Source organism: Marmota monax, unplaced genomic scaffold (genome assembly GCF_021218885.2).
Source record: "Marmota monax isolate L192 unplaced genomic scaffold, Marmota_monax_Labrador192_F-V1.1 WCK01_AAM20220418_F8-fsc00061, whole genome shotgun sequence".
Lineage (NCBI taxonomy): Eukaryota > Metazoa > Chordata > Mammalia > Rodentia > Sciuridae > Marmota > Marmota monax.
Genome location: NW_026695230.1, coordinates 19,023,151 through 19,047,165, shown reverse-complemented (window position 1 = coordinate 19,047,165; position 24,015 = coordinate 19,023,151). Strand labels below are relative to the sequence as shown.

The window sequence follows — 24,015 nt, the reverse complement described above, 5'->3', positions numbered from 1 at the left end:
AGCAGCGGCCTGCTGAGAGGCTGAGCCGCCCCCTCCCCCTGTGCTGGCAAACTAGAGGGAACTGTGACCATGCACAGAGCAGGCCCAGCGGCCTGCTGAGGGGCAGAGCCGCCCCACACCCCCCGCGCCTGCCAGGTAGGGGAACTGTGACCACCGACAGAAAAGGCCCAGTGGCCCGCGGCGGGACAGAGCTTCCAATCACTCCTGCAAGGTAGGCGGGCCTACGACCCACCGGCAGAAGAGGAGCAGCGGCCTGCTGAGAGGCAGAGCTGCCCCCTCCCCCTGCACCGGCAAGGTAGAGGGAACTGTGACCACGCACAGAGCAGGCCCAGCGGCCTGCTGGGGGGCAAGCCGCCCCCCACCCCCCGCGCCTGCCATGTAGGTGGAACTGTGACCACCGACAGAAAAGGCCCAGTGGCCCGCGGCGGGACAGAGCTTCCAATCACTCCTGCAAGGTAGGCGGGCCTGCGACCCACTGGCAGAAGAGGAGCAGCGGCCTGCTGAGAGGCAGAGCCGCCCCCTCCCCCTGCGCCGGCAAGGTAGAGGGAACTGTGACCACCCACAGAACAGGCCCAGCGGCCTGCTGAGGGGCAGAGCCGCCCCCCACCCCCCGCGCCTGTCAGGTAGGCGGAACGGTGACCACTGACAGAAAAGGCCCAGTGGCCCGCGGAGTGGCAGAGCTTCCAATCACTCCTGCAAGGTAGGCGGGCCTGCGACCCACCGGCAGAAGAGGAGCAGTGGCCTGCTGAGAGGCAGAGCCGCCCACTCCCCCCCGCGCCTGCAAGGTAGACGGAACTGTGACCACCATCAGAACAGGCCAGACCTGCAACCGAGAGACAGAACAGGCCCAGTGGCCTGAGGAAGGGTAGAGCCGCCCCCCCCCGCGCCTGCAAGGTAGGCAGACCTGCGACCCACTGGCAGTACAGCCCCAGAGGCCTGCAGAGGGTCAGTGCCGCTGCCTGCGCCTGCAAAGTAGACAGAACTGTGACCACCAACAGAACAAGCCTAGCGGCCCGCAGAGGGACAGAGCCGCCGCCCGCGCCTGCGAGGGAGACTTTGCAACTATACAAGACCAATATAAATATATAGGGGGAAAATTCAATAGCACAACAGTTTCACCAAGTAGAAAGGAACGCGAACAGTATGAAGAGACAAGGAAAGAAAGGACCACAAGCATTGCAGGTCAACTCAACGTTAGAAGAGGTAATAGCTGCAGCAGATGGAATGTCAGATAAAGAATTCAGGATATACATGCTTCAGATGATCTGGAGTCTCAAGGAAGACATCAGACAGCAAAATCAGACAATGAAAGATCACTTCAACAATGAATTACATAAACAAATCCAAGAAGCAAAAGATCAACTATACAGGGAAATAGAGGTTATAAAAAACAAACAAACAGAAATCCTAGAAATGCAGGAAGCAATAAGCCAACTTAAAAACTCAATTGAGAATACTACCAGCAGAGTAGAACACTTAGAAGACAGAACATCAGACAATGAAGATAAAGTATTTCAACTTGAAAAGAACATAGACAGCTCAGCAAGACTGTTAAGAAACCATGAGCAGAACATCCAAGAAATATGGGATAACATCAAGAGACCAAATTTAAGAGTCATTGGGATACAGGAAGGGACAGAGTTTCAAACCAAAGGAATGAGCAATCTATTCAATGAAATAATACGAGAAAACTTCCCAGACTTGAAGAATGAGACAGAACCCCAAATCCTAGAAGCCTACAGGACGCCGAATGTGCAAAATCATAAGAGACCCACACCTAGACACATTATAATGAAGATGCCCAACATACAGAATAAGGAGAGAATTTTAAAAGCTACAAGAGAAAGGAAGCAGATCACATTTAGGGGTAAGCCAATCAGGATAACAGCTGATCTTTCAACACAGACTCTGAAAGCTAGAAGATCCTGGAATAACATATTTCAAACACTGAAAGAAAATGGGTTCCAGCCAAGAATTGTGTTTCCAGCAAAATTAAGCTTCAGGATGGAAGATGAAATTAAAACCTTCCACGATAAACAAAAGTTAAAAGAATTTGCAGCTAGAAAACCATCTCTTCAAAACATCCTTGGCAAAACATTACAGGAAGAGGAAATGGAAAATAACAATGAAAACCAACAGTGGGAGGTAGGACACTAAAGGGGGGAAAATAATCAAAGAGGAAAACAAACCATGTTTAGTAACATAAATAAACAAATATGACTGGAAGAACAACCCATATCTCAATAATAACCCTAAATGTTAATGGCTTAAACTCACCAATCAAGAGACACAGGCTAGTAGAATGGATCACAAAACAAGACCCAACAATATGCTGCCTACAGGAGACGCATTTGATAGGAAAAGACATACATAGGCTGAAGGTGAAACGTTGGGAAAAATCATATCACTCATATGGACTTCGGAAACAAGCAGGAGTATCCATACTCATATCAAATAAAATAGATTTCAAGCCAAAGTTAATCAAAAGGGATAAAGAGGGACGCTACATACTGCTCAAGGGAACCATACACCAACAAGACATAACAATCATAAATATATATGCCCCAAACAATGGTGCAGCTATGTTCATCAAACAAACTCTTCTCAAGTTCAAGAGTCTAATAGACCACCATACAATAATCATGGGAGACTTCAACACACCTCTATCACCACTGGACAGATCTTCCAAACAAAAGTTGAATAAGGAAACTATAGAACTCAATAACACAATTAATAACCTAGACTTAATTGACATATATAGAATATACCACCCAACATCAAGCAGTTACACTTTTTTCTCAGCAGCACATGGATCCTTCTCAAAAATAGATCATATATTATGTCACAGGGAAACTCTTAGACAATATAAAGGAGTAGAGATAATACCATGCATCCTATCTGATCATAATGGAATGGAACTGAAAATCAACGATAAAAGAAGGAAGGGAAAAGAATACATCACTTGGAGAATGAACAATATGTTACTGAATGATCAATGGGTTATAGAAGACATCAAGGAAGAAATGAAAAAAATTCTTAGAGATTAATGAAAACACACACAACATATCGGAATCTATGGGACACATTGAAACCAGTTCTAAGAGGAAAATTCATTGCTTGGAGTTCATTCCTTAAAAAAAGAAAAAACCAACAAATAAATGATCTCATACTTCATCTCAAAATCCTAGAAAAAGAAGAGCAAAACAACAGCAAAAGAAGTAGAAGGCAAGAAATAATTAAAATCAGAGCTGAAATTAATGAAATCGAAACAAAAGAAACAATTGAAAAAATTGACAAAACTAAAAGTTGGTTCTTTGAAAAAATAAACAAAATCGACAGACCCTTAGCCATGCTAGCGAAGAGAAGAAGAGAGAGAACTCAAATTACTAACATACGGGATGAAAGAGGCAATATCACAACAGACACTTCAGAAATACAGAAGATAATCAAAAATTATTTTGAATCCTTATACTCCAATAAATTAGAAGATAGTGAAGGCATAGATAAATTTATTAAGTCATATGATCTGCCCAGATTGAGTCAGGAGGATATAGACAACCTAAACAGACCAATATCAATTGAGGAAATAGAAGAAACCATCAAAAGACTACCAACTAAGAAAAGCCCAGGACCGGATGGGTATACAGCAGAGTTTTACAAAACCTTTAAAGAGGAACTAATACCAATACTTTTCAAGCTACTTTGGGAAATAGAAAAAGAGGGAGAACTTCCAAATTCATTCTACGAGGCCAACATCACCCTGATACCTAAACCAGACAAAGACACTTCAAAGAAAGAAAACTACAGACCAATATCTCTAATGAACCTAGATGCAAAAATCCTCAATAAAATTCTGGCCACTCGGATACAAAAACTTATCAAAAAAATTGTGCACCATGATCAAGTAGGATTCATCCCTGGGATGCAAGGCTGGTTCAATATACGGAAATCAATAAATGTTATTCACCACATCAATAGACTTAAAAATAAGAATCATATGATCATCTCGATAGATGCGGAAAAAGCATTTGACAAAGTACAGCATCCCTTTATGTTCAAAACTCTAGAAAAACTAGGGATAACAGGAACATACCTCAATATTGTAAAAGCAATCTATGCTAAGCCTCAGGCTAGCATCATTCTGAATGGAGAAAAATTGAAGGCATTCCCTCTAAAATCTGGAACAAGACAGGGATGCCCTCTCTCACCACTTCTGTTCAACATAGTTCTCGAAACACTGGCCAGAGCAATTAGACAGACGAAAGAAATTAAAGGCATCAAAATAGGAAAAGAAGAACTTAAATTATCACTATTTGCAGATGACATGATTCTATACCTAGCAGACCCAAAAGGGTCTACAAAGAAACTATTAGAGCTAATAAATGAATTCAGCAAAGTGGCAGGATATAAAACCAACACGCATAAATCAAAGGCATTCCTGTATATCAGCGACAAATCCTCTGAAATGGAAATGAGGACAACCACTCCATTCACAATATCTTCAAAAAAAATAAAATACTTGGGAATCAACCTAACAAAAGAGGTGAAAGACTTATACAATGAAAACTACAGAACCCTAAAGAGAGAAATAGAAGAAGATCTTAGAAGATGGAAAAATATACCCTGTTCATGGATAGGCAGAACTAACATCATCAAAATGGCAATATTACCAAAAGTTCTCTATAGGTTTAATGCAATGCCAATCAAAATCCCAACGGCATTTCTTGTAGAAATAGAGAAAGCAATCATGAAATTCATATGGAAAAACAAAAGACCCAGAATAGCAAAAACAATGCTAAGCAGGAAGTGTGAATCAGGCGGTATAGCGATACCAGACTTCAAACTATACTACAGAGCAATAGTAACAAAAACAGCATGGTACTGGTACCAAAACAGGCGGGTGGACCAATGGTACAGAATAGAGGACACAGAAACCAATCCACAAAACTACAACTACCTTATATTTGATAAAGGGGCTAAAAGCATGCAATGGAGGAAGGATAGCATCTTCAACAAATGGTGCTGGGAAAACTGGAAATCCATATGCAACAAAATGAAACTGAATCCCTTTCTCTTGCCATGCACAAAAGTTAATTCAAAATGGATCAAGGAGCTTGATATCAAATCAGAGACACGCCGTCTGCTAGAAGAAAAAGTTGGCTACGATCTACATACTGTGGGGTCGGGCTCCAAATTCCTCAATAGGACACCCATAGCACAAAAGTTAATAACTAGAATCAACAAATGGGACTTACTCAAACTAAAAAGTTTTTTCTCAGCAAAAGATACAATAAGCGAGGTAAATAGAGAGCCTATATCCTGGGAACAAATCTTTACTCCTCACACTTCAGATAGAGCCCTAATATCCAGAGTATACAAAGAACTCAAAAAATTAGACAATAAGAGAACAAACAACCCAATCAACAAATGGGCCAAGGACCTGAACAGACACTTCTCAGAGGAGGACATACAATCAATCAACAAGTACATGAAAAAATGCTCACCATCTCTAGCAGTCAGAGAAATGCAAATCAAAACCACCCTAAGATACCATCTCACTCCAGTTAGATTGGCAGCCATTATGAAGTCAAACAACAACAAGTGCTGGCGAGGATGTGGGGAAAAGGGTACACTTGTACATTGCTGGTGGGACTGCAAATTGGTGCAGCCAATTTGGAAAGCAGTATGGAGATTTCTTGGAAAGCTGGGAATGGAGCCACCATTTGACCCAGCTATTCCCCTTCTCGGTCTATTCCCTAAAGACCTAAAAAGAGCATGCTACAGGGACACTGCTACATCGATGTTCATAGCAGCACAATTCACAATAGCTAGACTGTGGAACCAACCTAGATGCCCTTCAATGGATGAATGGATAAAAAAAAAATGTGGCATTTATACACAATGGAGTATTACTCTGCATTAAAAAATGACAAAATCATAGAATTTACAGGGAAATGGATGGCATTAGAGCAGATTATGCTAAGTGAAGCTAGCCAATCCCTAAAAAACAAATGCCAAATGTCTTCTTTGATATAAGGAGAGTAACTAAGAACAGAGTAGGGTCGAAGAGCATGAGAAGAAGATTAACATTAAACAGGGATGAGAGGTGGGAGGGAAAGGGAGAGAGAAGGGAAAATGCATGGAAATGGAAGGAGACCCTCAGAGTTATACAAAAGTACATACAAGAGGAAGTGAGGGGAAGGGGAAAAATAATATAAGGGGGACAAACGAATGTCAGTAGAGGGAGCAGAGAGAGAAGAGGGGAGGGGAGGGGAGGGGAGGGGAGGGGAGCAGAGGGGGGATAGTAGAGGATAGGAAAGGCAGCAGAATACAACAGACACTAGTATGGCAATATGTAAATCAATGGATGTGTAACTGATGTGATTCTGCAATCTGTATATGGGGTAAAAATGGGAGCTCATAACCCACTTGAATCAAATTGTGAAATATGATATATCAAGAACTATGTAATGTTTTGAACAGCCAACAATAAAAAATTTAAAAAAAAAATTCTCTTTATAAAGTGAACGTCACAGACTGGTTGGCATTTATCAGAATATCAAGCACACAAATTCTTCGAAGAATTTTTTGCTCTGTGAACATAAAAAATGACAATTAATTTTCCATTCAATTATACACTTTCTAAAATTAAGCTCCTAATGTAAAATTCTGATCAACATCTCTCAAGTCTGCCTGTAGGGTGAATTGGTTAGTCTGGAGCATCAGGACCTCTGTGATAAAACTCCTTAGTCTTGTGAGAAGTCCTTGTGTCTTTGTTCATTTATGCTGCTACAACCAAGTATTATAGACTGATTAATTTGTAAGGAGAATAAATTCATTTCTTCCAGTTTCAGAGCCTAGGAGTTAAGATCAAGAAGCCAGCAGGACCAGAGTTTAGTAAAGGCTGTTCCAAGCTGGCAACTTGTGGCTGCATCCTGCAGAGGGAATGACCACTGTCCTCACATGGCAGAGGGTGAAAGGAAAAGTGAGCTGTACACTGTGGATCCAGCTTATAAGGGCCTCAGTGTTGTTAGTGTGGGGAGAACCTCATTATTAGTTCTTCATGAGATGCACCTTTTAATATTATTATGTTGTCATTGAATTTCAACCTGGATTTTGGAGGGGGCATAGTAAAAGCATAGCATTCCACCCCGTTCCCCCCAATCCATGTCCTCACATGAAAAATACATTCATTGCACCCCAATGCTCCCCCAAATTTTGAAGTTTAGAGTCATTTATAAGACTTAAGACTGAGACACATTGCTCTCCAGCTATTAACCTGTGAGATCAAACAAGTTATGTACTTTAAAAATTCAGTGATGGGATAGCCGGATCAAATGGTGGTTCCATTGCAAGTTTTCTGAGGAAGCTCCATACTGCTTTCCATAATAGCTGCACAAATTTGCAGTCCCACCAGCAATGTATAAGTGTATCTTTCCCTCCACATCCTCGCCAACACTTATTGTTGCTTGTATTCTTGATAATTGCCATTCTGACTAGAGTGAGTTGGAATCTCAGTGTAGTTTTAATTTGCATTTCTCAAAATGCTAGAGATGTTGAACATTCTTTTTATATAGTTGTTGATCTATTGTATTTCTTCTTCTATGAAGTATCTGTTTAGTTCCTTAGCCTATTTATTGATTGGGTAATTTTTTTTGGTGATAAGTTTTTTGAGTTCTATATATACCCTAGAGATTAATGCTCTATCACATGTGCATGTGGTAAAGATTTTCTCCCTTTCTGTAGGGTCTGTCTTCATGTTATTGATTCTTTCTTTTGTGAGAAGAAGGTTTTTATTTGAATCCACTATCCCACTCCTCGGTTTATTACCCAAAGGACTTAAAATCAACATATTACAGTGATGCAGTCACATCAATGTTTATAGCAGCTTAATTCACAATAGCCTAATTCTGGAACCAACCTAGATGCCCTTCAATAGATGAATGGATTAAGAAAATGCGGCATGTATGTATATATATATATATATATATATATATATATATACACGCACACACGTATACACACACACACACACATACACACACACGTATATACATACACACACAATGAAATATAACTCAGCCCTAAAGAAGAAGAATGAAATTATGGCATTTGCAGGTAAATAGATGGAGCTGGAGAATATTATGCTAAGTAAAATAAGCCAATCCTAACAAACCAAAGACCAAATGTTTTCTTTGATACACAGATGCTAATTTACAATAAGGTGGGGGTAGGCTAGGGAAAAATAGAGGTACTTTGGATTAGGCAGAAGGGAGTGAAGGGAGGGGAGGGGGCGTGGGAGGAGGAAGGATATTAGAATGAATCAGACATTATTACCCTATGAAGATATATAAGACTGGTGAGATTCTACACCATGTACAACCAGAAGAATGAGAAGTTATACTCCATTTATATATGATGTGTTAAAATGCATACTACTGTCATGTATGACTAATTAGAACAAATAAAAAATTCAAGAATGGGAAAAGCAGACACTAGATATCCCTGTTGAAAAGGGAGCATTGGGATAGAAAGGAGGAGTAACAGGTCACAAGTAAGTCTGAAACCCAACCAGGGAAGTGACACTAAAATGTGAGTCTTGAGAATAATCTTTGACTCCATATCATACTTCTGGTCACATTGGGACAAGATTTGGACCCCAATACTTCTGGAAATTCTCTCCTGTGTCTCTGCTGGCTGTGGCCCATGCTGCAGCTCTCGAGGATTGGGTTGGTGTGCCTTCAGGTCTCCCAAGCTGGTATTGTACACTGGTGGCCTACAGTACTGAATTCTCAGGGTCAGCCCCACCCTCAACATTTGCTATGGAAACCTCACTTTTGGAGAAAAGTTTAGTTGGCCTCCAAGACTGTCTGAAGCATCATTTGAAATTTCGGTGGAGGTAGCTGTGACTTCACAGCTCAAGCACTCTTTGTGCCTGCAAAATTAGCACCATGTGGCTACTAATAAGGCTCACCGCTTACACCCATGGGAGTACTGGTCCAAACTGTGCCTACATATGCCTGATCCACAGGTAGGATACCTAAGGAACACTGCACCAGAATGGGGGGAAGCAGAGACTTGAGGAAAACATAGGATGGCCTGTTGTGAGATTTCTCAGCTGACAGAGGTTGTATGTTTTGCATTTAGTAACGCATAATATTGATTTCAATTGCACAGTGTAAGTTCATTTATTCAGTGAATATGTAACTCATATATTCACGAAATATTTATCATATACTCTCCAGATGTTGAATACATAGTATTGAATGATGTTCACAATTCCTATTTTCATAGAACTTGAATCTCAGAAAAGGCTGATAAAGCATAAAAATCAACACATATATGTCTGACATCAAGGAGTGTTATAAAAAAAATAAACCCAGGGAAGGAAGGTTGCAATTTTAAATGAGTGATCAGGGAAGGCTATATTACAGTTAAAGAACTTTTCACATCTCTCAGAATTTAGCACTTGTACTGTGGCCAAAATGTTGAGAAGAAAGCAACAACCAAGGAGAGACTTGGGAGAAGAAGGTCCAGACAGAGAAACAGGGAGGCTATTGGCTTGAACAGGAACAGGAATATGATGATTGAGACTCAGACTTAGAAGATGTGTTTGGAGACTAATGAGTGAACAAAGAGTGATAATGAAGGATATCATAGAAAGAGGTAGAATCACATCAATAGGGTGTTTGTATTGATTTCCTGGGGCCTGTCTCAACAAATTATCATAAAATTTGTGACTTAAAAAAAGTAAACAACAACAACAAAAACAAAACAAAACAAACAAACAAACAAAAAACCAAATAAACCACCACCAACAACAAAACAGAAAAATATTCTCTATTAGTTCTGGAGGCCAGAAGTCCCAAATCAAAGTGTCAGTAGACCAAGCTTCCTTTCAAGGTTCTAGATGAGGGGCCTTCCTTCTTCTTCTAGCTTCTGGTGGCTTCTAGCCTTTCCTGTCTTTTTGTAGCATAAATCCAGTCTCTAATGCTGCCTTCACATGACTTTCACTCCATATCTGTCTTCCTGTCTTTTTTTTTCTTTAATATTTCTTTTTTAGTTTAGGTGGACACAGTATCTTTATTTTATTATTACGTGGTGTTGAAGATTAAACCCAGTGCCTCATGCATGCTGGGCAAGCACTCTACCACTGAGCCACAACATCAGCCCTGTCTTTCTCTCTTTCAATAAGGGCACTTCATTATATTTGGGTGCCACTTTACTCCAGAATGACCTCATCTCTATCTGCAAAAACTATATGCAAAGTTGTTGTTGTTTTAATAACACATTCAGAGCTTTCACATAGATATACCTTGTTGGATGACAAAATTCAACCCTTTAACAGTTTTGAAATCATGAAAATGTGACTGAGTTTATTTTACTTTCAATAGAAAACCATCATGATATTGTGTTTTGAAAATCACTTTGAGAATTATATGGAGAATGAATGGTAATAGAACAGCACGGAAGTAAGAAAGTCCATCCATGAGTAAGAGTTCTAGCCCAGATAAGAGATGAGGGTCTGAGCTACTGATGTACCAATAGTGAGGCCAAGGATATGGCAAGACAGCTGGATAGGTAGGACATATCGTTGATAAAAGAGAAGACTGAAATCTTTGCTGATCTTCGGTCTGAGAATTCAGTGGATGGTGGGGAGATTAAAAAATAAGAAGTTGGGAGGGGAAATCAAGAATTCTACTGTTGGACTTGGTGATATGGTCCTGTGTTGTATGCGGATTGTACCCATACTACTCTTCTGTACTTTAATAGCTATAGGAAAGCCTTAATTTATACAATATGGATATCATGATCTGTGCCTGTACCTCTAGTTGTTGTTGTTTTTTTTGTGTGTGTGGTTTTATTTTTCTTTAGCAGAAGACAATTTGAACATTTTGAATAGAAATGTAAAGGTTCTGAACTACCCTGGCTATTCTTAGTTTGGGAGGTGTCATCCAGATGATGTATGATATGTTTATGCCAGCTGCCTTTCACTTTATCATTAAGAACTCTATTTTACCAAGACCTCAGGTACATACCTGTAATCCCAGCAGATTGCAAGGCTGAGGCAGGAGGACCTCAAGTTCAAGGCCAGCCTCAGCAATTTAGCAAGGCCCTAACCAATTCAATAAGACATGGCTCTAAATAAAATACGAAAAGAGCTAGGATCTGGTTCAGTGATTAAGTCCCCCTGGCATCAATCCCCAGTACCTGCTGCCCCCACAAAAGATCTCTATTTTAAAATTTTGACAAGAAATATGGCAACCCCAGAAAGCCACAGAGTGGATATAAAGATCTCATTGTAGTACCCAATATCAGATGAGACTTGTGATTCTAATTTTAAAATACTCCAGGGATCTCTTATTGTAGAAAGGTTAAGAAAGTTCACTGCACTGGTTGCTCCAGGGAATTCCCTGAGTATAACAGCTCTCAGGACCTCAGGTTTGAAGACTTCCTTCAGGAAGATCCTCCAGGTTTGTTCCTTATGATTTGGGATTGTTTCCTATATTGAAATAGTACTCTTTGCCTAGGGACAGGGTAAGATGATATCTGAACCTCAGCATATTTGGGAAACTGCAGTGGAGGTTGCATATTAGGACAAGAATTAGCAGGCTGCAGAATCTGCACCTTTCCTCATTTGCCAATCCTCTCCATCACTGCACTCACTTCCTGGGATTACACCTGCCAGTGCTCCAGGTGAGAGTGGGTAAGATGATGGGAGGGGGTGAGAGGTTCATCCTTTTAGGCAGTCTGAACCTTGATTCTCTTCTTGAAGAAGTGCGCTTTGCTTTTCACTCTCCTTTCTTCCCTTCCTAGCTGGCTTCTATAGATAATAGGTGTTCCTCATGAATCCTGTTCTGCAACTCCTCTGGGGATGGTTAAGGTCTTGCAGGACCAGAGCAAGGGCTGTGGACACCCACTGCCTCTCCTTTGTCACTAAAGACTAACTAATCTGGAGGTTCTCCTCTGCCTCTGGCTGTCTCAGAGCACCCCCTTCAGGGCTTCCTCCCTCATTCTCTTTAGCCACTTGAATTTGGGCATTGGGAACTGATAGGACCAGGCTAGAATCTGAGCCTTCAGTCTTGGAGACACAAGCAGGGACTTGTTGAGTTCAGACTTCCCTGGATGTCCACAGCAGGCTGAGTGATGTTTTGAGCAGTATGTGAAAGCAGGCAGCCACCTTCCCTTCCCATAAAAGAAGTGAACTCACCCTCTTCCTTGGAGACATGGCTGGTGTTGAGTTCCTGAGCTTGTTAACCTGGTAATGAATTCTGGTGGTTCCTAAGTCAAGATCTTGCCATCCTGAAGCCAGAGATCAAGGTCTCAGTGGCCCACACAGTCCCTCTTCTCTCTCATACTTCCCTTGAAGGAGTGAATGTGTTCATGTGAGGGTGTTGGCATTAGCCTATTCGTTCATTCAGTCATTTAACCTGGTATGTGTGAAGTAATATTGAAATACTGATGATAGAAATAAATACTACAAGGACATTCTTGAAGTAGCAACACACACTGGTAACATGTTAACGAGTAATTAGAAGACAATGTAACAATGACAAGTATGTGGAAATGTTTTTCTGGATATTGTGAATATAAAGGTCAACTCTTGTCTCATCCAGTGAGTAAAGAACTTTAGAGAGTGGTTCCATTAAAGGCGACTGTAGGTGATTAATGGGGAGTTCAAGTCAAAGGAACCAGAATAACTTTGTGAAAGACTTTCAGGTTTAGAACTGTTTTTTACTACATCTCAAATAATAAAGTGTGGGAAGAGGTGAAATACGGCTGCACAATCATCCCCACTTGTATGTAAGTTCACTCTCCAGGGTTTCAGCTACCTTGGTAAATTACTGTGAGAAGAATATTGAGTATGGAATAGGAAGATATTTAGAGAGAAAAACAACATTCAAGTAATTTTTATTATAATATATTGTGAAGGGTTGTATTTTGTAATTCGTTATTGTTGTCAGTCTCTCCCTGTGTCTAATTTATAAATTAAATTTTATCATAAGATTGTACATACAGAAAAAGCATTATATATAGGCTTCAGTGTCATCCACAGTGTCCTGTATCTGCTGATGATTCTGGAAGGTATCTCCTGAGGGAAGGAAGACAACTGTATTTGAACACTGTTTGTCCTTAAGAAAGTAATCATGTTGCTGCAAAACATGGATAAATTTAGAGATCATTATGTCAAATGGCATAAAGGAGGCACAGAAAGACAAATTCTAAAAGATTCTCATATGTAAAAAGCAGAGACAACAAAAAATTAAATATCAGAAAGGCAGTTAGTTGTCTGAGTTAGTGTTAAGCAAATGAAAGGGAGCTTGATTTCACGCTTCCTCTGCTCTACCACTAATTGTTATTTCAACTACCATGTTTTGAAAAAAGAGGTAAAGACTCTTTTGTAATGATTAAGAGTCTGCAGCCAGGATGGAGAGATCTTGGATCCAGTCTCAGCTGTGGAACAGTGGGAAATTAGTTTTAATCACTGTGAGACTCAGTTTCATTATCTATATAAAATCAACAGATAATACTACCAAAGCAAAATGTCTTATTGAAGATTAAATGAGATAATTCCTACAAAGAGCTTAATGCTGGGCCTTTTAATGAACTCTTAAAAAGGATGTGTAAAATGTTCCAGTATGTAAATTAAGAGAAGAGAAAGAGGAAATAAATAATAGAGAAGATGTAGGTATTATTTGTTTTCTGGTTGCTAACCAATGTAGTTTAATTACAGAATATTTAGATGCCACAGAAAAACAGGTGAAAAGAAAAACCTACTCTAGCACCATTACTCAGAAAAACACAAACATGTCCACTTTGGGGAGACAAATATTAAAATGAGCATTATAATGTAAAGCGTATTTTATAATTTTTTTTCTTGCAGTACTTGGGATTGAGCCCTGGAATGCTCTACCACTGAACTGTATCCCCAGCCCATTTTAAGTTTTTATTTTGAGACAGGGGCTTACTGAGTTTGCCAAGCTGGTCTCAAATGAACTTGTGATCCTCCTGCCTCAGCCTCCTGAGGAGCTGGGATTATAGGAATGCATCAATGTGCCCAGTCTTGCAAACATTTTTGATGTCATAAAATATTTTGCTTTTTCTCTAGTGTCCGAATATCTCATTGTGTCCTGCACAGAGAGGGAGCAGTTAACCCAATGGAGGTTGTGATCCAGATGAGAAAATAAAGGTCTGAAGTAATAATAAGAAATAAAGAGAAAAGACATGAAAAATCATTTAACAACAGGGCGGGGTGATTACACCTGATGGGTCTGATCCCTAATGAAGAGAAAAAGCCCACAAAATTTTAAATATATAGCCAAACACATCAAAGGGATTTATTGTAAGAAAAGGTTCTTCAAGATAAACAAGAAGGCAGTGAGACTCTGTCTGTAAATAAAATACAAAACAGGCCTAGCGAAGTGGCTCAGTGATTGAATACCCCTGAGTTCAATCCAAAGTACCAACAACAACAAAAGATAAAGAAGAAGGAAGAGGTTGCGAGAAATTGGCCTGATTGGAGCCCACAGCAATTCTCCTCTAGGCATCTGGGACCTCGAGGTTCTGAGAGCCACCTAGATCTTGTCCAACCTCAGGGAGTTTGAATCTAAGGCTTTTTGAACCAACAAATTCCATGGAATCACAGAATTTTTTTTTTGAGCAGGAGAAGAGAGCTCTCTGAAATTGGTGAGATAAACATTAAGAGTTCTCCAAAGGGCATCACCTCTGCCTAGACATAGCTCAGACACACCCACAGTTCATTTGTGGCCACTGACACGCATAGTATTTCATTATATGGGCATTCCACCTTTGTGTCTGGATGCACTAGTATCCTCAGGGAGTATGTTCTAAGACACCTGGTAGATATCTGAAACTACACATAATACCAAATTCTATATATGACTTCTACTGCAAATTTAATGCATTTTCATCTTAACTAATCACTTAACCTGCACTGTAGCCGTAACTTGCACTTTTAGGTGTCAAAGCAAAACTAGCACAAATTTCTTACCTTCACAGTTTCAAATAGCCACGTTATAAGTATAGATCTTAGCAACCTTAGCATATTGTTTCCCCTTACCTTATTAAGTTGAGAATTTTTACCTTTTCAGAAACATTTTCTATCTTCTCTTTGGGATATATAAATTGCCAATATTACTATTCTTGTACTTAGGGGCATTATTAAGTAAAATAAGGTATCAAAAAGACTGCGATAACTCCAGTCTGTATGATATTCTAAATGGCTGTTAAGCAAGTTATGGTAGGTGGCTTGTACAGTGTAGATACACTGGACAAAGGGATGACTCACATCCTGAGTGAGACATAGTGGGACAACATGCAATTGCATTCTGAATATTTTACAGTTTTACACCTGTGAGTTGTTTATTCCTCTAACTTTCCATCTTATACTTTCAGATTGTAGTTGACCACAAGTAACTGACAGCACAGAAAACAAAATCACAGGTAAGGTGGCACTAGTGTTTGTCTTTTTTAAAAAAAACTTTATTATAGTTAATATTTAACTAGTATTCTTACTGATTCACTTTGTCCGAATTATTTTGACTGTAGTTTTGTATTTTATTTATTATAAAATAATATTATATTTATATTCATGTATTTTTATTTTAACTAATTTAAATTTAAGTGATAAGCATCTGATTCAGTTTGTCTTTTTAAAATTTCCAGGGATAAAAATTTATTAGAAATTGACCATTCACACTTCTACTTTTTTATTGGAGTATTTATCATTTATTACCTTATTAATTTATTATATTGTCTGCCTATGCTAAGGATATTAATTATTGATCTGCTTTGTATGTTATGGTCATTTTCCTGTCTAATTGTTACTTTCAATTTTTATTTTGTAAATGTGCATAGATTTAAGGTATTTTTGCAAATAAATGTTTCAATGGTTTTTCTTTATACTTTATCCCTTGGTTGTCAGGGTCTACCTCGCAAGATCAATGTAAAATCTCCTTATTGTTAAATGTTTAATGTTACTTATACATGTGTGTCTGTATGAATTGCACAAACACACGACCTGAATTCTTCTCAAAAGTTTTCTCTATGACAAATTATGTGGACATGATAACATCATTTGCTTGTCAACTACTAAGTCACTTGCCCTAGCATAAGTTTAGAATAAGGTGCACGTTTCTGGCTTATTGAAAGAGGTAACTTTATTATATGCTTAATTTTTAGGCATCCTCTACTGATTCTGGTTTCTATTCACACCCACAATTTCTCTTTCTGTTCTTCCACTACTCTATCATGGCTTTCCCTGCTACTACTTAGATTACCTATATTTCTATTAAAATTCATGTTTTATTTAAAATAATTTATTTTATTTTTTTTTACTTAGAAAATGCAAGTTAATTTGTAAAATAAAGCAAAGAACTCACAAAGGCATAAAAACAACAAAGAAGAAGGTTTTCCTCAGCCATTGGTCTTATTCCCAATAGAACCCCACTTCCCAAGGGCCATCCCTATTAGTAGACTTTTTTCCTGTGGGTTGACTATTCCTGAGTACAAGCTATTCTGATATGGCATGATAATTATTTCCCTAAGAGTCTTCATGTATGGCTATTTTGAAATTTAAAATGTTGAACAGTTGGGGAAGATTGATTTCTAATTTCAGACTTATATGACAATGTTAATTTATTTTGCAGAGTTTCAATAATAGAGGAGTTTTAACCTAATTTTAAGTAGTTTCGTTATTTATTTTTGTGGTACCGGGAATTGAACCCAGGGTCTCGTGCATGCTATGTAAGTGCTCTAACACTGAACTCCCTCCCTCAGTTTGTTTGTTTGTTTGTTTGTTTGTTTGTTTTTTTTTTTGTAGTTCTCAGCTTCGGGTCTCCCAGAACAGGGTGGGAGACAAATTCTGCATTCCTATAGTGGGAGTGATGCAAAGTTCTAAATTGGAAGCTCCAATAGTTAGGTTTTAGTTTTAGCTCAACTTTGGAACTCTGTGGTGGTTTATTAGAGATCTGATACACACCTCCTATTGCTCGGGTGATGCCAGGCTCTGCAGGACATCTGGATCTCTAGGGCCTTTGGTAAAATCTACCTTTAAGGAATAGGAACTAAACCTCCACAGTTTTCACCTTTAAGGCTATGAATATAAATTCCCTGGTGTCTGCCCTAGAGTACACATGCTCCTGTGAGGCTCCTAAAGTTGTGTCTTCTCAATAGCCCTTAGGGGGCGCCAGCCAAAAGAGCTTTCTCCCTTGGCATCTAGAGCCCGTCTGGTACAGGGGCAGTTTTCTTTGTGCCTTTTTCAGTCACTCCAGATGCACTCACACTCTGGGAACCATAACATGCAACTCTGGCAACTTCCTTTATGAGTTCTCCATAAATCTCTTGTCTCTGCTCGCTGCTGCACAGAACCTACAGATGGTTCCCGCACCATGCTGCGACCAGTTTCTGAGCCCTAAAGCATTTTTCTGTGCTTGCTGGATGCTTTCCATGCCAGCGATCCTGGTTCCCACCAAACTATCAGCCCCTTTTTGGGGTTGGCTTTCATTAAGCTGCTTTCCCCACCAATTCTGTGTCCATTAAATTCAGCTGTCCTGGCTAATCCACTAATTTCCCCAAGCTGTTTAATTTTTCATTTATTTTTGCCACACTTGGCAGTCTTCTCACTTTCTGCCTTTCTCTCCCCACCCCCTCAGCTGCCAAAGTCACAGCTGCTGTTGGCCAAGCTGGCGCATCTCTAAAATATTATTTTCTTGTATTATACTCAAAGTTTCGGACTTCCCATGTCTGTGTGGTTTCTTTCACAGTCCAGTATTAAGTTTCTGTGAATTCCCTTGGTTACCTACCTCACTGAGGAGCAGTCTTCCTGCTTTGTAAGTCAGGTGCTAAGGAAATGCTGAGAAATGCCTCCTTCCTCTAATTTCCCATCTTCTCTCTCCTCCCTCAGCCCTTTTACATTTTTTTTTGACAGACTCTCACCAAAATGTCTAGGTTGGCCTTGAACTTATGACCCTCTTACCCCAGTCTCTGAGTAACTGGGATTAGAGTATGCACCACTGTACCAGACTATTTTTTTAAAGTAAATATTTTTGGTTGTAGATGGACAAAATACCTTTATTTTGTTTATTTAGTTTTTTTATGTGGTGCTGGGGATCGAACCCAGTGCCTTACGAGTGCTAGGCAAGCGCTCTACCACTGAGCTACAACCCTAGCCTCCTTATTTTTTGATACGTATTTAGGAAAGCTTTTATAACCCAAAGATTGGATAGATGGATGGATGGATGGATGGCAGACAAATGTATAGACTATGTAATTTCACATGAAACTTAAATGACTTAAATATTAAATTATTACTGCTTCTACAGAGACCAGTATACATAATTTTCTAAAGAAAATAAGCAATTCTCTCATACCTTTGTTAAGTAACACACATATGTAAGATGGTACTTTTATCATAAATTTTCATCTATACTAAGGTCTTTGTGGTTCTAAAACATATATATTGGTTGGATGCTTTATATCTACTCAGTATACACTATATTAAATAAGAGAAATATATAGTATAATTTGTAATTTGCACAAGGTTTCCTGAACTCCCTCATTTTAAAAATTTTATTTATTTTTACTTCAATTAACACATAATAATCATATATGTCTATGGGATTCACTGTGATATTTTGTTACACATAAAGCTAATAAATTTATCACCTCAAACATTATACATTTTTGGGGGGAACATTCCAAATCCTCTCTTCTAGCTCTTTTGAAATATACAATAAATCATCATTAACGATAGGCACCCTACTCTGCTATAGAGCACTAGAACTTTATCTTCTTGTTTAACTGTATTTTTATACCTGTTAGCCAACTGTTCTCTATGGCTGTCCCAACCTCTGGTGACCACTATTTTACTCTCTACTTCTATAAGATCAAATCTGTAGCTTTGACAATTGAATGTGAACTTGATTGTTTTTCTGCTCCTGGATTATTTCTCCTAACATAAGTTTGTCCAGTTACATTCATCTTGTTGCAAATGAAAATATTTCATTACCTTTTAAAAACTATTACAATGAGTATATATGCCACATTTTCTTTAACTATTTATCAGCTGAACAATTTCTTGTTTATCTCCCATATCTTGGCTATTATGAATAGTGCTGCAACAAACATGTCATTTTCCCTTTCTATACAGCATTTTCTATCTTAAATCTATTTTACAAGATAAAATTTAGAATAAAATTGTTAATTTCCTTACCACAATCTTCTGTGAACCTGGTTAGAAAAATCTATGAATTTATAGAGTAATTCAGAGAAATTATCATGTTCATAAAACTGAAGATAATATATTCACAATTTTCTTCAAGTACATTTTAAATGCTTCTGAAGTGTTCACCTTGTTCAGCGTTGTTCTTATTGCAAATGATATCTCCCCCCCAGCACAATTTTACTTGATTATTTTGGTGTATAATAACACTGTAATGTTCAGTTATTCATCCAAGTCCTGCCACACTTCTTTAGCTGTTAAAGGCTTGAATCAGGTCTTTAAATTTATCTTTATATATGCCATCAGATTATCTCAAAATATTAATTTTCATTAGTCCTTGAATTCTTTTAGTTGTCCTTTGAGCAAGACCCCAACATTTTGAAAATAATTTTTAAGCATGCTGTTTGTACTTTCAAGGTACTTATATTGCTACCATTAATTTTAGATAATTAGTTCTAATACCTTTAAATGGAAATCTTGGGGACTTAAATTCAAGGAATAGATGTGAAGGATAATTGGGCCTTCTGTACAACCAGTGTTTGAGAAAGAAAGACTGGTTTAGTGGCAATGAATTCCCTCTTGTTTTGCTTGTATGGAAATGACATTATTTCTTCTTCCTTTCTGAAGGATAATTATGGTAGGCATAGTCTTCTTAATTTTTGTTTTTTACTTTAGTATTCTTAGTATATCACCTTATTATCTCATGGCCTGCAAGTTGTCTGCAGAGAAATCTGCTCTAGATCAAATAGAGATTCCATTATATGTGTGATTTGATGTTTTCTCACTGTTTTTAAGGATTCTATGTTTGGCTTTTGACAACTTCTTTCTAATGAACTTTGGAGGGATCTCTTTAGGTTAAGTCCATCTGGGGTTCTGTGAGCTTTATGGCTTTAAATGTTCATATCATCTCCAAGACTTGGGGAAATTTTGACCTGTCTTCTCATTAAATATGCTTCCTAGGGCTTTTCCATCTCCTCTCTCTCCTCTATTGTTCCCATCTGCAAATATTTGTTTGATTAATGGTATACCATAGTTTTAAATGATTAAAGAGATGAAAATATTTATTTTCCTGATTCAGTAATATACCTTATATATATGAACAACATTACCATAATATAACCATAAAAATGTACAAGTTTAAAAATTTAAACTATATAAATAAAAGATTCAGGTTGAGAAAAACAGAAATAGCTTTTCATTTGTTAAAGTTGAATAAAAAAAAAGAATACTTAGTCTTTTGCATATGGAAACTATGTATATGATAGAAATGAAAAACCAAACTTTGGATGTTGATTAAAAAATATCTAAGTTATGCAGATTTTCTGAAATAACTAATGCACTTCTTATCTTTTTTTAAATTTTTTTAGAGAATTTTAATATATATTTTTAAAGTTTTTGGCAGACACAACATCTTTGTTTGTATGCAGTGCTGAGGATCATACCCGGGCTGCACGCATGGCAGGCGAGCGCACTACCGCTTGAGCCACATCCCCAGCCTTGCACTTCTTATCTTGATGCTGTTCTATAAACAGGGACAGACACTCATGGGAGAGGAGAACCAAACCTCTGTGACAGAGTTTGTCTTCCTGGGCCTCTCACAGGACCCACACACCCAAGTCCTGCTCTTCTTTCTTTTCCTCATCATCTACCTGCTGACCTTGCTGGGAAACCTGCTGATGGTGGTGCTCATTCACATGGACTCCAGACTCCACACTCCCATGTACTTCTTCCTTAGAAACCTGTCCTTTGCTGATCTCTGTTTCTCTACTACCACTGTGCCCCAGGTGCTTGTCCACTTCCTGGTGAGGAGGAAAACCATTTCCTTTGCTGGGTGCTCAATGCAGATCATTGTTCTGCTTCTGACTGGTGGTACAGAGTGTGCTCTTCTGGCAGTGATGTCCTATGATCGGTATGTGGCTGTGTGCAAGCCCCTGCACTACTCCACCATCATGACCCACTGGGCATGCGTCAGGCTGGCTGTGGGGTCCTGGGCCAGTGGAGCATTTGTGTCCCTGGTGGACACCACATTCACCTTGCGTCTTCCCTACCGAGGAAACAATATCATTAACCACTTTTTCTGTGAGCCTCCTGTCCTCCTGAAGCTGGCCTCAGCAGACACTTACAGCACAGAAATGGCCATCTTTGCCATGGGCGTGGTGATCCTCCTGGCTCCTGTCTCCCTCATCCTGGTCTCCTACTGGAACATTATCTGCACTGTGATCCAGATGCATTCTGGAGAGGGGAGGCTCAAGGTCTTCTCTACCTGTGGCTCCCATCTCATGGTTGTTGTTCTCTTCTATGGCTCAGCAATATTTGCCTACATGAGGCCAAACTCCAAGCTAATGAATGAGAGGGATAAAATGATTTCTGTGTTCTATTCAGCAGTAACACCTATGTTGAACCCCATTATTTATAGCCTGAGAAACAGGGATGTCAAAGGGGCTTTCCGGAGAGTAACTGCAAAATAATCATTTTGGAGATGGAGATCTTGGATTATGATGACCAATATAGGGATGCGGAGAGAAAGAATTTTCTTGAAAAGTTTTCCAACTTTCATCCCATTCTTTTACTTTTTTCCCTTCTATTTTCCTATATCTCTTCTCAGATAAATTCAACAAATTGTCTATTTAAAATACATGAGCATTATTTGTTAACTAAAAATAAAAAAAATATAAAACAAAGCAGGGAATCTTGACAACCATGGGAACGAATTTAAAAGGAAAGTAAAATAAAGTGCAATAGAGAGGGAAAAAGGGAGGGGGAAAGATAGAGATAGAGAGACATAAGATAACTAGGGAAGCAAACAGATTAACTACTTTTGAGTCCACACAATCTAAAAAGGACACTGAAGGAAGGAGATGTATAACTATATATAAAAAAGTAAACAGCCATATAAAATAATTACATTAATATGAAAATATATGATGGTAAATGGGTTCATTTCCTTTATTCCTACATGTAATTACTAAATATTTCTTGAATGTGTTCAATATGTCCCAGGGACCATTCTAGGAGTTAAGGATATAGACACAAAGTATAAAGTCTTTATGGCGCTATATTTCTAACATGGCCGTTAATTCTAAATTTAACAGTTTCTGATACTGAAAAGAGAGAATGTTTAAGTAACAACAAATTTTAAATTTTCTAAAGTTACATATATAGGAACATAGTGAAATGGAAGGTTGGAGAAGATAAAAAGTCTATATTGAAAAGTGCCTTGAATTCAGTACTAAAGAATCTGACCAACATGTATTTTGGGGGAAAAAATTGCTGAAGATTGGAGAAATTATGGTGATGGTAGTAGAAACTGAGAATGAGGTAAGAAAAGGAGGTCTAGGAAACTGATTGTCTGTTACCACTGCTATTGCTGTTGCTTAAGGAATACTCTCTTAAAGTATTGAATAAAGTTTAGGAAAGAGTTACTTCCTAGAAAAATATTTAAATGGGTTGGGCATGGTGGTACACACATTTAATTCCAGGGGCTCAGAGGGTAAGGCAGGAGGATCTCCAGTTCAAAGCCAGCCTTAGCAAAGATAAGGCACTAAGTAACCCAGTGAGATTGTGTCTTTAAATAAAATGCAAAATAAGGCTGGGGATGTGGCTCAGTGGTCGAGTGCCCCTGAGTTCAATCCTCAGTAATTATCCATAAAAAATTTAGATGGTAGCTTCAAATAAATTAATGCAATTTGAGTTTGAAATACCTAAGGATATATGCCCAACGTATTAACTAGGAAACCAAGTGATAAGGTGGTTTTGTTAAAATACAGGTAGTAGGTTCTATACCGGATCATGTGAGTAGTGAAGATGGAAGAGATATATATTGTACATTGTGTCAAAAACACAAAGTAATTCTTTAATGGGATCCTGGATAGGACTTGAGGTTGTCAAAAGTAGTGGATAAAAACTCAGGACAGAACCACAGAGTATCAACAATTCAAGAGGGACCAAGGGTAGTCAGTCAAGTCTGACACAAGAAGCCACAGACTTAGAAGCAGGACCCGGATGTGTAGGAAAAGTTTCTATATCAGAGTTTTGTTATATAAATTTGTCAGTTACAACATTATTAATCTTGGCAAATGCACTTCAAAATAATAGAACCACATAATTACAGATTTTAAGGAAAGGAACAGAAAGAATTTCTGAAAAGGTACTTTAAGTTGAGAATTGAAATATGAAAGAGTTAATCAGGCAAAAGTTGTGGTAGAAGTGAGAGACAGGGTATAACAGTATAGAGGAACATCTAGATTTTAGTTTTTAAAAGGCACTATCCTTACCCCTAATGTATTAAAATTTCCCCCCTGTGTCGTCATTGAATTCTAGTTTAAATTTTTTTTTAAACTAAGGTAGTTGTACTTGCTGAAACAGAGAGATCAGTAACCTTTTACTATGAAGGGCCAGATAGTGAATATTTCAGTCTGTGGGTCTCACATCTCCATAACAAATACTCAAATCTACTGTGATAGAAGGAGAGCATTCATGGACAAAACAAACACAAATGTGTTCCAAGAAAATTTCCTTTGCAAAAGCAGGGAGGTTGGATCTGGCCTCAGTGCCATAGTTGGCTACCTAGCAGTCACCATCACTCAGACCAATAAACCTTAATCTCAATGGTTGAACAGGTAAAAGTTATATACATAAATACTAGGTGAGGGATCAATTAGCTGGTTTGTGGACCCATAGTGACAAATCAGCCCTTCAGAAGATACAAGAATTTCCTGCTTGTTAATATTCAGAAACTGAAATTAAAATGGTTGTTCACAGGTAGGTTTTGT

The 24,015-nt window shown here is 38.6% G+C and overlaps 1 protein-coding gene across 1 annotated transcript; it reads left to right on the top strand.

Moving 5' to 3' along the window:
• The first annotated feature begins 20,787 nt into the window (after positions 1 to 20,787).
• On the top strand, positions 20,788 to 21,711 carry LOC124088593 (olfactory receptor 2D3-like). Its single transcript, XM_046438294.1, has one exon. The coding sequence runs from the start codon at positions 20,788 to 20,790 to the stop codon at positions 21,709 to 21,711; it is 924 nt and encodes a 307-aa protein (XP_046294250.1).
• The last annotated feature ends 2,304 nt before the right edge of the window (positions 21,712 to 24,015 follow it).